Consider the following 11,838-nt stretch of genomic DNA (forward strand, 5'->3'; position numbering starts at 1 on the left):
GATGAACGGATTAGATTTTGGCGGTCAAAGGTCAAGGTCAGTGACCTCAATTCTGACCCATATTTGTGAATTTGGCTACGTAGGCAAAGCAATAATTCTAGTTTTTCTTTAATTTCAATAACTATTAATCCATTACTGTCCGAATGTGTATCATAAGTCAATACAGAAGCTTAGCTAATGCCATCTGCATGATTCAGTCATAAAAATGAATCAGTGCAGAAACCTGCTGACTATGTTTTAGGAGAGCACAAGTCATGGCTGTGGTTCATGTTTAATAAGAAATATTATTTGTTCCTGAGGAAAATCTGTGTTGGGGCAAACTGCTGCTGCAGGAAGCTTTCTGTTGTATTCTAATGATCCCCACTGGGACATGACCCTGAATTCATCACAGATCCAAACATCTCGGATCACCTCGGCCATCTTTCCTTCCACAGACAATGGACAGATGGAAGTCAGAGACGGACAGAGAGATGGACTGATGTCATGTCGGGGTGTACCTTTCTACCACAACTGGCCGAAACACCAGTAGAGCAGAGCCAGGACAAGGCCCATGAATATGGCTTGGACAGGCTGCAATATGGATGGCTAGAGGGGAGGGAGGGGGAAGGGGGAGGAGAGGGATAAGAAGAAATCAACCAGCAAATCAATGAAAAACCAACATGGAGGATGGTGCAGCTACAGCAAGGGGGAGGGGGGTGAAACACAGAGACAGGGGGATAGAAAGGAGGAAGGTGGGTTTATATGTAGTCAGCTGTTTGTATGCATTGAACAGCCACAGCTGCAAAACACCACAGAAGAAGAACAGCCATCCATCACCAGGACATCTTGCTAGCACTCTGAAACTGGTCTCCACTAGCTGCCTGTTGATAGTGCTAACAGTTCACCAGTTTTTAAAGATCAGTGTGGAATATTTTGAATCTGACCTTTAATAACCATTTTAAACAAAGCTTCACAGCAGATGTCACAGAATGCTGGACACAGGTTCACACGAGGAATACTAAAATACCGTGTCCTGTAAACTGGAGTGCCATAATAGACTTGAAGAACAATTCTGGTTCATTAAAACTTGGGTCTTATGTTCATAGTATTGTGCATTGTGGATAATGTAGGGGCCAGGTTTTAACAATGGAGAGGAATATGTGAATATCTGGTTTGGATTCTTGGTTTTTATGTTATAGGAATGCAATGCTAAATCAGAGGATTATACACATTTTGCTAGCACTGACATTTACCAGCTGTCCTGAAAAGCAGCAAATTTATTGCGTCACCTACTCACCCCTGACTTAGCACCCTGTGTGCACTAGAGGCGTCATGTGATGCCGACTATGGGACAAAGCTGATTATTGTGCTGCACCTCAGATAATCACAGGCTGTAAACAAACTAACATTTGATCCAGATTATCTAGACCATTGGCTAAGTGCACATGAATATCAGTAATTGTAGAGGAAAACTGAGCAAATAACTAGAGTGAGCACAGTAGTTATCTTCATTCCCCCAGAGATTAGCAGAGACGACATCCATCCCACTTTGGGTGGTGCGGCTCTCTTATCTAGAAATCTGGACGAGTTTGTTTTACAACCTAAATTATGACAACCCAGAGTTGAGTCCAGGATGCAGGGTCGCAGTCTTACACGCCTCTCTGCTGTCTCCTTGCAGCTGCTACCCACCCAACGCTCCCAGTACTGTCGCCAAGTGCTTGCTCAAGGGGGATTTGTTGGGTTTTCCCTATGTAATAATATTGATAACAGTAAGGTCTAGACCTTACTTTGTAAAGTGTCCTGAGATGACTTTTGTTGTGATGTGGCGCTATACAAATAAAATTTGATTTGATTTGATTCTCTTCTCCAAATAAGTTTGCCTGACCTGAAGCTTTGTTTCCAGCCTGTGAAATTGTTTCATCACTCGTATTTCTTGACCCATGTGACATATTTTTAAGGATGTCTGTGTTCCCAAATGCCAGCTCTTAGTCTGGTCAGTACAACGTTAATAATTCAAGATACTTTATTTGACCCTTGGCGAGTACTGATTATTAATGATGGACAAAACTATGAAAATAAGACCCAAATCATAATAAACATGATTTATACTTTATAAAGGTCGGTTAAACCACAGTTTGTTGGTCTCAGTCCTGTGAATCTGGAACTTTATTGTAAAAACGTCAAGGAAACAAAACAAAAACCTACGGTCACATCAACAACACACTGAAGAAGAGGAGAAAGAAATGAAGACAGGTCGACAAGAGACAAAGAGGAGGGGGGAGGGAGGATGTTCCGCCTTGCTGTTGTCATCTGATTCATGTTTCCTAGAGTTTCACAGTGCCACAGAAAAACTAACTGTTGTTATTTATTAGCTCAGGATAAAAAAAGTAGGAGATGACGATGTGACATTTAAAAGAAGAAAAAAAAACCTGATTTTCCTAATGCAACAATTTCTATGCTAATTTACATACATTTAGAGAGCACTAGATATTATTGTAACTTAGTCAATAATTCTTTTGATATTATTTACTCTTATTATTAGATTTTGTATATATATATTTACACCATCTGCTTTTAGCTCCACCACAGTGGTATCAGTCCTCGTGCCAGGACAGGCGGTCAGATTCAAGATTCAAACACTGGTTTGTGAGAGTTGTTTGTATTCAGAGTTAGCAAGAAGGCAGGGAGGAGGGAGGCTGTGAACTTAAAGTGCAGGATGGGTTTTGGCAAGCACTGCTAGTGTCCACAAGTATTAATCTTTATGCAAAAAAAAAAATTTAAAATGGTGGAGAAAAGAACAGTAAGAAAACAAAACCATCTGGACTTAAAGCTGAGCAAACACAAAAATGAACACAGTCTGTGTAGTCTTTGGTCTTATTAAAACCAAAGTGTGTGTGTGTGCGCGTGTGTGTATATGTGTGGGCGCATGCACGCTCACAGAGCCGGTCTTGTCCTGCAGCACCTTCAGGCTGCTTCTGCACTGCTCCAGCTCCTGGTGGATGTTCAGCTTCTCCTGCTCTGTCCTCTCATAGCGCTGACGGAGATCCACCAGCTGGGACTGTGTGTCTTCATACTGCACACACACACACACACACACACACACACATCTCATCATTTCTATTAACTGTCATGTCATGAATATTCATAAAGGAGGAACTTGACACTGCTGCATACTGTACCTCTCTCTGCAGTGTGTGTGTGCTGGCCTGGGCCTGATCCAGCTGGCTCTTCAGCCTGCTTGCATCCTGCAGGTGCTGGTTCTCCAGAGAACCCAGTTTGCCCTGCAGAACCTCCTCCCTCTTCTCCAGAGACTCCAGACTGGTGCTGAGGACCAGACTCTGCTCCCTGGTGCTGTACACAAACATGACAGGTCTATAAGCAATGAAATACATTCAGTAACACTAAAGTTCCTCATACCCTCCTAGAATTCACAATGCTCTGAACTGAGTAACTGACATTAAATTCTCCAATAGGGCTGGGTATCATAGCAAGATTTTCAATAGACAGCTTAACTTCAATACCAGTTCCTAAACGACACTTTTTATTCCATTACCAATTTCAGAAAATCTATTTTTACAAAAAATATACATACATTACACATTTTGATACAGACCATTAGTTTTATTTTTCAATTCCTTGACACTTTTGTGCACTCAAAGCAGGCTGATAACATAAAAAGTAAACTTATTTACCACAACTAGAAAAGCAGATAACATTAACATCAATAAATAAAAATGTAGAAAAGCATTTCTCGATAGTCGGTCGTGTTGAAGTAGTTCGATCAATGCCATAAAAGTCTTGAAGTTCGACACCCAGCACTATTGTCCAGTAAACACATTTGCATGAGCTCAAATTTTCTGCGAAAACTGGGCAAACTGGAAGAATGTTTTACTGAGAACATCATCTTTCACCAGAGCAACCTCGTTAGAGTAACCTTTTTGGAGCTAAAGCCAAATAAAAATTAAGCTCTGTTGCTTGAACCTCCCAGGCAAACTCCTTCCCCTGGGCTGCACACTGCTTGCTCTGATGACTGGCCATTACTACATTTTTTAAAACCAAAAAGTCAACAGAAAACTATTTTATTCATGGAACATATTTAGATGCATTCATTAGCATTAGGTTACATAACATTTCTTACATTAGCATGGCAGGAAGCGCTGAGGCGACCTCTCAGGCTGGATTCAGAGCACAGACTACAAAGATGCCCAATAAAATACCCTGAGATTCCTCAACTAATTTTGACTCACTGGAGCCTGATATATACTATAATGATCTGTTACTGGCATGTCCGTAACAACAAAGGTCTTCAGATTTCGAAGATCAGAGCATTTGTTTAATCTGAGCTCCATCTGTTCACACTCACCGACCTCATCCGTCTTAAACATTTACTGTGATCTGTGAGATTATTTGTTGAATGGCTGGTTTTTATTTATTGACAGCAACATCAATGATCAGATGGGACATTTAGCTGGAGCAGACAAAGCCTCCCCTGTGCAACTGACACACGCAGGGAAATTCCTTCTGACAAAGCTCGTAAATACAATTTATCTGCTTATGGAGGAACATGTATGATCCAATGGATTGTGGGGTTTCTGAGTTTCGGATGGAACAAAAATGCCATCAGCTCTCTTTTGCCCGTTGTTTTTCGCTGCTGGAGAGAAATATTTTCACTAAACTGGGACATTGTTGAATTTGGCTGCATCTACGATTGAGCATTTAAAGATGTTTAGGAAATAATTTCAGATGTACAGCATCTCAGCAGCGCCGGAGCATTAAGACACAGCTAGCAGGACATTTGACATCACCAGTACAGATATTCATGAGGAGTGTAGGCAAAGGTACCTACAGTTTTAGAAACTAGCGAAAATTCAGCTGAAGCTCAGATAAAATCCTGCTGAGTGCTCAGTTTCACTGAGAACATGTAGTGATGTTTTCTGTCCATGGAGAACACAGAACTGAAGAAGCCTCCAAACAGAAAGCTTCAATCTGTTAACCTGCTGATTGCTCAGTCTGCTTCAGTCAGTTATAAGTTATCTGTTGTCCCCTTGTCCTGCTCTGTCTGAATCAGCCGGACCTCATCGTTCCTCATCTCAACCTGTCCTTAAACGCTGAAACCAATCTCTGAATGTGTCAGGATCTGTGGACACGGCTCTGATCCTGTCATTTCTCCCAGCTGTCACAAAGACCTTCAGGTCAAGCTTTATTGTCCACCCTTGCAGAGTCTGACATGCATTACTGATACATTCTGAGATGACCCTTAACTGAATGTAAAGCTTAAGAGTAGGGCTGTACCCAACTACCAATTCTGTCAGCTGACTCAGAGCCACTATTCAACTGCTGGTTCTTTTTTGTTTCCTTAATACATATATTATACATAGACTGTCAGAAAAACAACTTGATGATTTCAGCCACATTAACATTGGCATTCCAATGTAAAAGAATGATGGGAACATATTTCTTAAAATTAAAAAAAAATAAAAAAAACAGCTGCACAGTGCTGTTGAGCTTAACATTCCCTTAGATCTCAGCAGCAATGACTTCATGAGCTTCTTTACAAATAAAACCACAACTATTAAAGAAAAAAATGAATCAAATCATTCCCACAACTCTCACAGATGTGTCATCAAGTACAATGGCTTTAGAAACATCTGTAAGGCCTCGTTTATATTTTGACTGCTTCGCTCCGAGTTGACCTCAACAACTGCTTCAACCAAATCAACATGTCTGTTAGACCCCACCCTGACCAGGCTGCTCAAAGATGTCTTGTCCTTAATCAACATCCATATTAGATCCGATTATCCTCTCTCTATTAACAGGATACATTCCACAGGCTTTTGAGGTTGCTGTAATTAAACCTCTACTCAAAAAGCCTTCTAGCCAATTACTGACTAATATCCAATCTCCCCTTTATTTCTAAAATCCTTGAAAAAGCTGTTGCAAAGCGATCATGTGAACAGCTGCACAGGAGTGATTTGTATGTGTGCCCGAGGTCTTTTACCAAGATATGTAGTTTTGTATAAACATTCCTGTGTTATTAATATGTCTAGTAATCTGTCCTGTATGAGGATTTTTCAGATAAATTGATTAAAAAAAAAAAAATCTGTCCCTGCTTGCAAATACCACTGAGCTGGGATATGAATTTTTGTTATGAATACTCATGCTCATATTGGGCAGCCTTGGAACGGCAAAACAAACAAGGCAACAAGACAACCCATCTCTGCTGTAACAGTTGCGTCTAACTGGCTGTTAAAAATAAATAAATAAATCTAAAAATGCCTTTTGTTCTATACTGCTGTTTTGGTCGTTTCGGTGCAACCAACTTGGGTGAAATAATGGCAAAATTGCCCACATACTTTAAAAAATAATACTACTTTAAAAAATCTGCCACATTGATGAATTTGATGGCTGAATTTTGTTCCTGGTGTTTTTTTGAAGGTATCACAGAAACATCAGTGGGAGTACCTGCTCAGCTCAGCCTCCAGGTGGTGCAGTTTGTCCATTAGAGCTTTCCGTTCAGCTCTCAGGCCATCACAGTCCTGCTGCAAACACACACACCGCTGCTGCAGTGTAACACACTCCACTGAGAGATAAAAGAGGAGGTTTAGTTATTATCAGAATGTCATTTTCTGCACAGTTGTGTCTTTAATGACAGACATTAACTCAGAAACACACCCTGCAGATGGCTGGCAGAGCTCTGCTGTTGCTGCTGCTGTGTGAATGCCTCCTGCAGCCGGCTAATCTCCTCTTCGTACTTGGCGGCTGTGTTCCTCCAGTGCTCCAGCTCAGACCGCATGGTGCCCAGGTCAGCCTGCAGGGCAGCGATCTCACGCTCCCGCTCCGCCGTGGCTGCCTCCATGGCATGCCGTAGGACGAGAATCTGAGAGCAGAAAAAATCCATGAGGAGGTGAATGATGTCATTAAGTTGGGTGAGGATGTTGGGAGGAATCGGAAAGGAGTAAAAGGGAGTCAGAGAGGAGTCAAAGGGAGACAAAAGGTTGTAGAAGGGAGTGAGAACCAGGAGGAGTCAGAGGAGTTGGATGACACAGGAGGATTCAGAAGGGAGTCAGGAGGAGTTAGGGGAGAGCTAAGGGGAGTCAGCAGGGATTCAAAAGGAGTCAGAAGGAGGAGTAAGAGTTGAATGGAGTAGGGCATAGTCGGGAGGAGTTGTGATGAGTCAAAAGTGAATAGCGAAAAACGAATGGACGGTACCTCCTCCTGGGCAGAGTACAGCTCTTCTCTGGTGCTGCAGATGGTGCTCTCCCTCTGCTCCCTCAGGGCCTCCATGTCAGCCTGCAGCTTCCCAAGCTGAGCTGAACACAATGGAAACACAAAGGGAAGTGAGACACATACAACTGCACAGTATGTGATTATCCACAATGTGTGTGTGTGTGTACTAACTCTGCAGGTACTGGATCTGTTTGGTCGACTCTTCAGTCACCTTAGAGTTACTCCTCCTCTCCTCCTCCAACAGAGCTACAGACAGACACAGACTTCATATTGTCACATTTTAATAACATTGATCTGTTGCATTATGTGATGAACATTGAGAGCAACTTCTATACAATGTCAAACTATAACATGAAATATGTGAAAGAAAGTCATGTGACAGTGTCAAAATGTTTGGAGCTGATCTCTCTCCTGGGTCTGTTATGAAAGTCAAACACATTTATGAAAAGTGAAATGGGAGGAAATTCAGGATTTTGTGGACAAGAGCTGGAGCTCGGATTTTGCCACAGCTCTCATTGTGTCTGTGTGGTAATTGTAATACTTTGATTGTTTTACTGTTGGTTACCTTGTAGCTCCAGACATTTCTGCTTGCCGGTGTTGGCTAATTCCTGGGCCTCCAGAAGCTCTCTGTGGAGATGGTGGATGACCTGCTCCGTGTCTCCAGGCTCTAAACCGGCCCGACGCAGCTCCGCTACACACACACACACCAGACTCATTTAACCTTTTTAGTCTTTTTTTTTTTTTTAAAAAACAACAACAAAAAAGTAGCAAATAACTGCCATGTCATACAATAAAAATTTTAAAAATGAAAAACAGACTCAAAGAACAAAGTACTTTGTAAAACCTGCATCTGCCAACATAAGTGAACGGCTTCCCCTACTGGACTGAATCTGTCACACACCTTGACCTTTAACCTCAGTTTGTGTTTATGGTTAGTCAGTGCAGAGATGAGCTGCCATCATTACCTTTCAGCAGAGCTACTCTGTTCTGTGGTTCATTCAGCTCCTGGTCGTCCATGTTGCCGTCTGAAACACACAGAGTTAAAAGTCATGCAAGTGATATTTGTTTCTAGTGAGTTTCTAATCAGGACTACATTTATGAAGAATGTACGCAGTGCGTTAAAAATACACAAGGTAAAACTACAATGATTAACATGATAAAAGGTTGGAGACAATAATGAATGTTTTTAACACTAAAATAAAAACAAACAATTAGACAACAGCATTTTAATTTCACCCAGTGTTGCCTAGTTTTTAGAGTCAGTCAGTACAGCTACCGTTTACTTTTCTGAATTATCAATCCAAACATCAGGGAATAAGTCTGAATACGTTATTTAGTTCTCAGCAGATTATTCGGAACCTGTTCCAGGATGAATTCATTAAGAGAAGCTGCTCTGCATGCAAAAGATGTAGAATGTGGACATTTAGTAGTAGCTCACTAAGAAAAACTCAACAATACACTCAATACAAATCAATCTAGGTAAAACACGACTCAAGCTGTGTGTTTTACTGACCTGAGGTGTCATCACTGCTGCGGTCTTTGCTGGGGCTTAGAGTGTCTGACATGTCTGACTCTTTGGCATCCATTTGATTCCCTGGGGGTGGGGGGGATAGACACAGTGGTGTTGGCCAGGACGGGGTGGAATTGGTGGGGAAAAATACTGACACATTTACAGCAACAACAAGCAATATATAGCAGCTAACAAAGAAAAATAATTACTACTTCACAACGAAAATCAAGCCAAAAGTCCCCAGCTGACTGAAAACCAACCATTTTAGGAAGCATATTGACATACGGGAGTTTTGTCATTACTCTTCTAAACACATCGCATACAGTACATAATGGCTCCAAATAGCAGCCTAATAATTAGTGTTTATCTTTAGAAGCTTGGACGTAGACAGTGTAAAGCTGGATTTATACTTTGAATTAAGGGGAAAGCTACACCATATGGTACACTTGTTTAGTGCGGCAGTGGTGATATCAACAGGAGGAATCTGACACTTAACTATAAATCACAACCTGCGTTGTAGGTTTCAAAGGCAGGACTCCTGTTAACTCCTTCTGTGTGTGTGTGTGTGTCTGCGAGTGAGCGTGCGTGTGTGCTCTACCTCTGAGACGATCAGGGCTGGCCAGGATGTCGTCTTCTGCTGTCTGGTTGTTCTGTAGGTGGGCATCCATCACTTCTATGATCACACATACAGAAATGTTAAGGCTAAATATTCAGTCCATACCAGTTAGTGAGGATGTGATATAATAATTCAAGTCAATCTTAAAGCTCTCTACAAAGTCAGCAACATCTTGACAGCACGTTTTTCTCCCTGATTTCTAGCATTAAATCATAGACTGCACTGTTAACATTTAAATGTGGTGACCTGCCTCTACATCGGCAAATAAATAAATAAATAAATAAATCCAACCAATTAATAATTTAACGAGGTGCCTCTGTGACTCACCCAGGAAGCCTGTAAAACAGCAAATTGAGTCACATGCACAGGTACAGTTGAGGCCAATTGAGATGGAGTGTGTTTTAGATGCATTTACAACAGATAGAACTCCATTCTATGTGATACCTCCCTGACACGCGTGAGCTGTGCATCACATATTTTTTGCTTCAGGTCTATTTTCTCTGCTGCGTTGAGCACAGCGTGATCTCCACACACTGCAGTTTAAATCACCCAAGTCCTCAGTTATTTTCTGTTGCAAACTTTTTTTTTTTTTTTACTGGTGTCTGTTATGATTACGTGGACAAGACCTACATGAATACTATTGTTGTCCAGCACATTTCTGCTGGACTTATTCTTGAGCTCTTACCATCAAAGTTGGCCAGTTTGTGGATTGAGGAACTTACAGTCTCCTTCAGCTGTTTCACTGCTGCAGAGGACACAAAAACCCCAAAACAAAAACAGAAGAATCACTGAACACATGCAGAAAAAATTTGTTATAAAACACACCATTACAATTTGAATCTGTCCAGATCAATAGGCCAACTTAACATCTTGTTAACACTGTATAATTCTCTTCTTTGCAGCTAACAAACAACTTATCTGCAGGCCACATGGCTATAGATGAATCAGGAGGATTTCATGGAAATGACTCACAGTGAACTGAGATTTGTAGATTTCAAAGTTTAGTCAGACCAGCTGACAACATTCACCTTTAAAATCTCTACCAAGAATAGAGGCAGATGGAAAACATTGTGTTTCCTGTAACCAAGCACAACAGCAGCACATAGCTCAACTAGTAGAGCCGCAAATTTCCACTGTTTGCTTAATTAATCTACAGATTTTTAATTGATCATTTAAGTCTGTGAAACATCTGCCAACTGCAAAAAAATGCCCAGGACAAATTTTCAAATCCCTGGCTGATGTCACTAATCGATTCAATGGCTAATCACTGCAGCTCAAGTTGTCAGTATTATTTAGTACCAACAAGCCTTGTATGTCACTAGAGGCTGATGACAAATGTCACTGCAGCCAAAAAAAAGCACAAAAGCTTTTGCTGATGTTTGGCTGGTAGCAGAAACTGAGGTTCAGTAGTCTAGATAAATGCTTCAGGTATGAAGATGTGGTTAGCATGTAAAATGCTTATTAGGAAAGCTGATGAGCCAGTTCTCGCCAGCTGAGGTGACCAGAAGAGGAGGAACCAAAGAAAGTGAAGAAAACAAAAACATTGCAAGAGACACAGGAGGAGAATAGTAAAGTCATCCAGTGAAAGTTACAAAAGGCATCATGCAAAGAAAAAAGTGAACCACCACACGCCACTAAAACTACCAAAGCACCCATAAAACCCATTACTACCACAGCTCCTATGATGTTAAAGAGCTCACATGGTGGAGACCAGCAAACGCACCTCTAGTAAGACAGTTCGACCAGCAGTAAGACACTTGTTAACTGGAATAACTGAGACACTGGAGGTACGTGAGAAAATAATTTTGTATTTTGATTAATAGGACATCTATCTTATGACATTTATTTGTATTATTGCACTACTGAAATAGAAGATGTCAGTTATAAACCATCTCTAGATTTTCTCTCTAATGTACAAAAACAAAGTACACCAAGAAAAAGTTGCCGCTTTTACACTGAACTGAAAGAAAGACGCAGGAAAAATCTTCAGATAGGAAGCAGTTTTCTTGCCTGATAAGAACTTAGTTCTGTTCAGATGTCGTCATTGTGAAAAAGCATTTTTCTATTTGGAAACAAAATTGTCAACCTCACAGTGGCGCTAGAGGAAAAGTCATTCGGACATCTGTCTGTACAAACTATCTCAGTCTATCCAGGATTTTACAAGACATGTGAAAACGTTGTCCTGCTTGTGGTGCTACAGGAAAAGTCAGGGTATCACCACAGTCAACAGGCTTCAACCTCTGGGCGCCACGAAAGTCTACACCAAAGTGCACAGCAATCCATTTTATAATTGTTGAGATGTCTCAGTCTAGACCAACTGACGACAAATAGCGCCACCACCAGAGCTACAATGCTACTGTGGCTAAAAGCAGATAAATCAAAATCATTAGATAGCACATCAATTATGACTTATAATTTTGTCATAAAAAGTCACAAGTACAACTTACCATCTCATAATTTTGATTTACACCGAGAATTTTTTACCATTTGCATTTTTTTCCCCAGG

At 41.0% G+C, this 11,838-nt stretch overlaps 1 protein-coding gene across 8 annotated transcripts in view; it reads right to left on the minus strand.

Moving 5' to 3' along the window:
- Positions 1-11,838, minus strand: part of slmapa (sarcolemma associated protein a) — a 61,440-nt gene that overhangs the window by 5,976 nt on the left and 43,626 nt on the right. For 5 of the 8 annotated variants that reach the window (XM_020611102.1, XM_020611104.1, XM_020611110.1 and 2 more), the window contains 11 exons: positions 10,018-10,077; positions 9,315-9,389; positions 8,720-8,800; positions 8,172-8,231; positions 7,772-7,897; positions 7,378-7,452; positions 7,189-7,289; positions 6,652-6,856; positions 6,442-6,559; positions 3,159-3,330; positions 2,918-3,052 (listed from right to left, as the gene is read on the minus strand). In XM_020611102.1, the coding sequence (XP_020466758.1) occupies positions 2,918-3,052; positions 3,159-3,330; positions 6,442-6,559; positions 6,652-6,856; positions 7,189-7,289; positions 7,378-7,452; positions 7,772-7,897; positions 8,172-8,231; positions 8,720-8,800; positions 9,315-9,389; positions 10,018-10,077 (1,208 nt within the window). Of the gene's footprint in view, positions 1-497; positions 586-2,917; positions 3,053-3,158; positions 3,331-6,441; positions 6,560-6,651; positions 6,857-7,188; positions 7,290-7,377; positions 7,453-7,771; positions 7,898-8,171; positions 8,232-8,719; positions 8,801-9,314; positions 9,390-10,017; positions 10,078-11,838 lie in introns of all 8 variants that reach the window. The other 3 variants (XM_020611103.1, XM_020611109.1, XM_020611106.1) reach the window with 2 other exon arrangements.

The sequence above is a fragment of the Monopterus albus genome, unplaced genomic scaffold, assembly GCF_001952655.1.
Source record: "Monopterus albus unplaced genomic scaffold, M_albus_1.0 scaffold110.1, whole genome shotgun sequence".
In the NCBI taxonomy this organism is placed as follows: domain Eukaryota; kingdom Metazoa; phylum Chordata; class Actinopteri; order Synbranchiformes; family Synbranchidae; genus Monopterus; species Monopterus albus.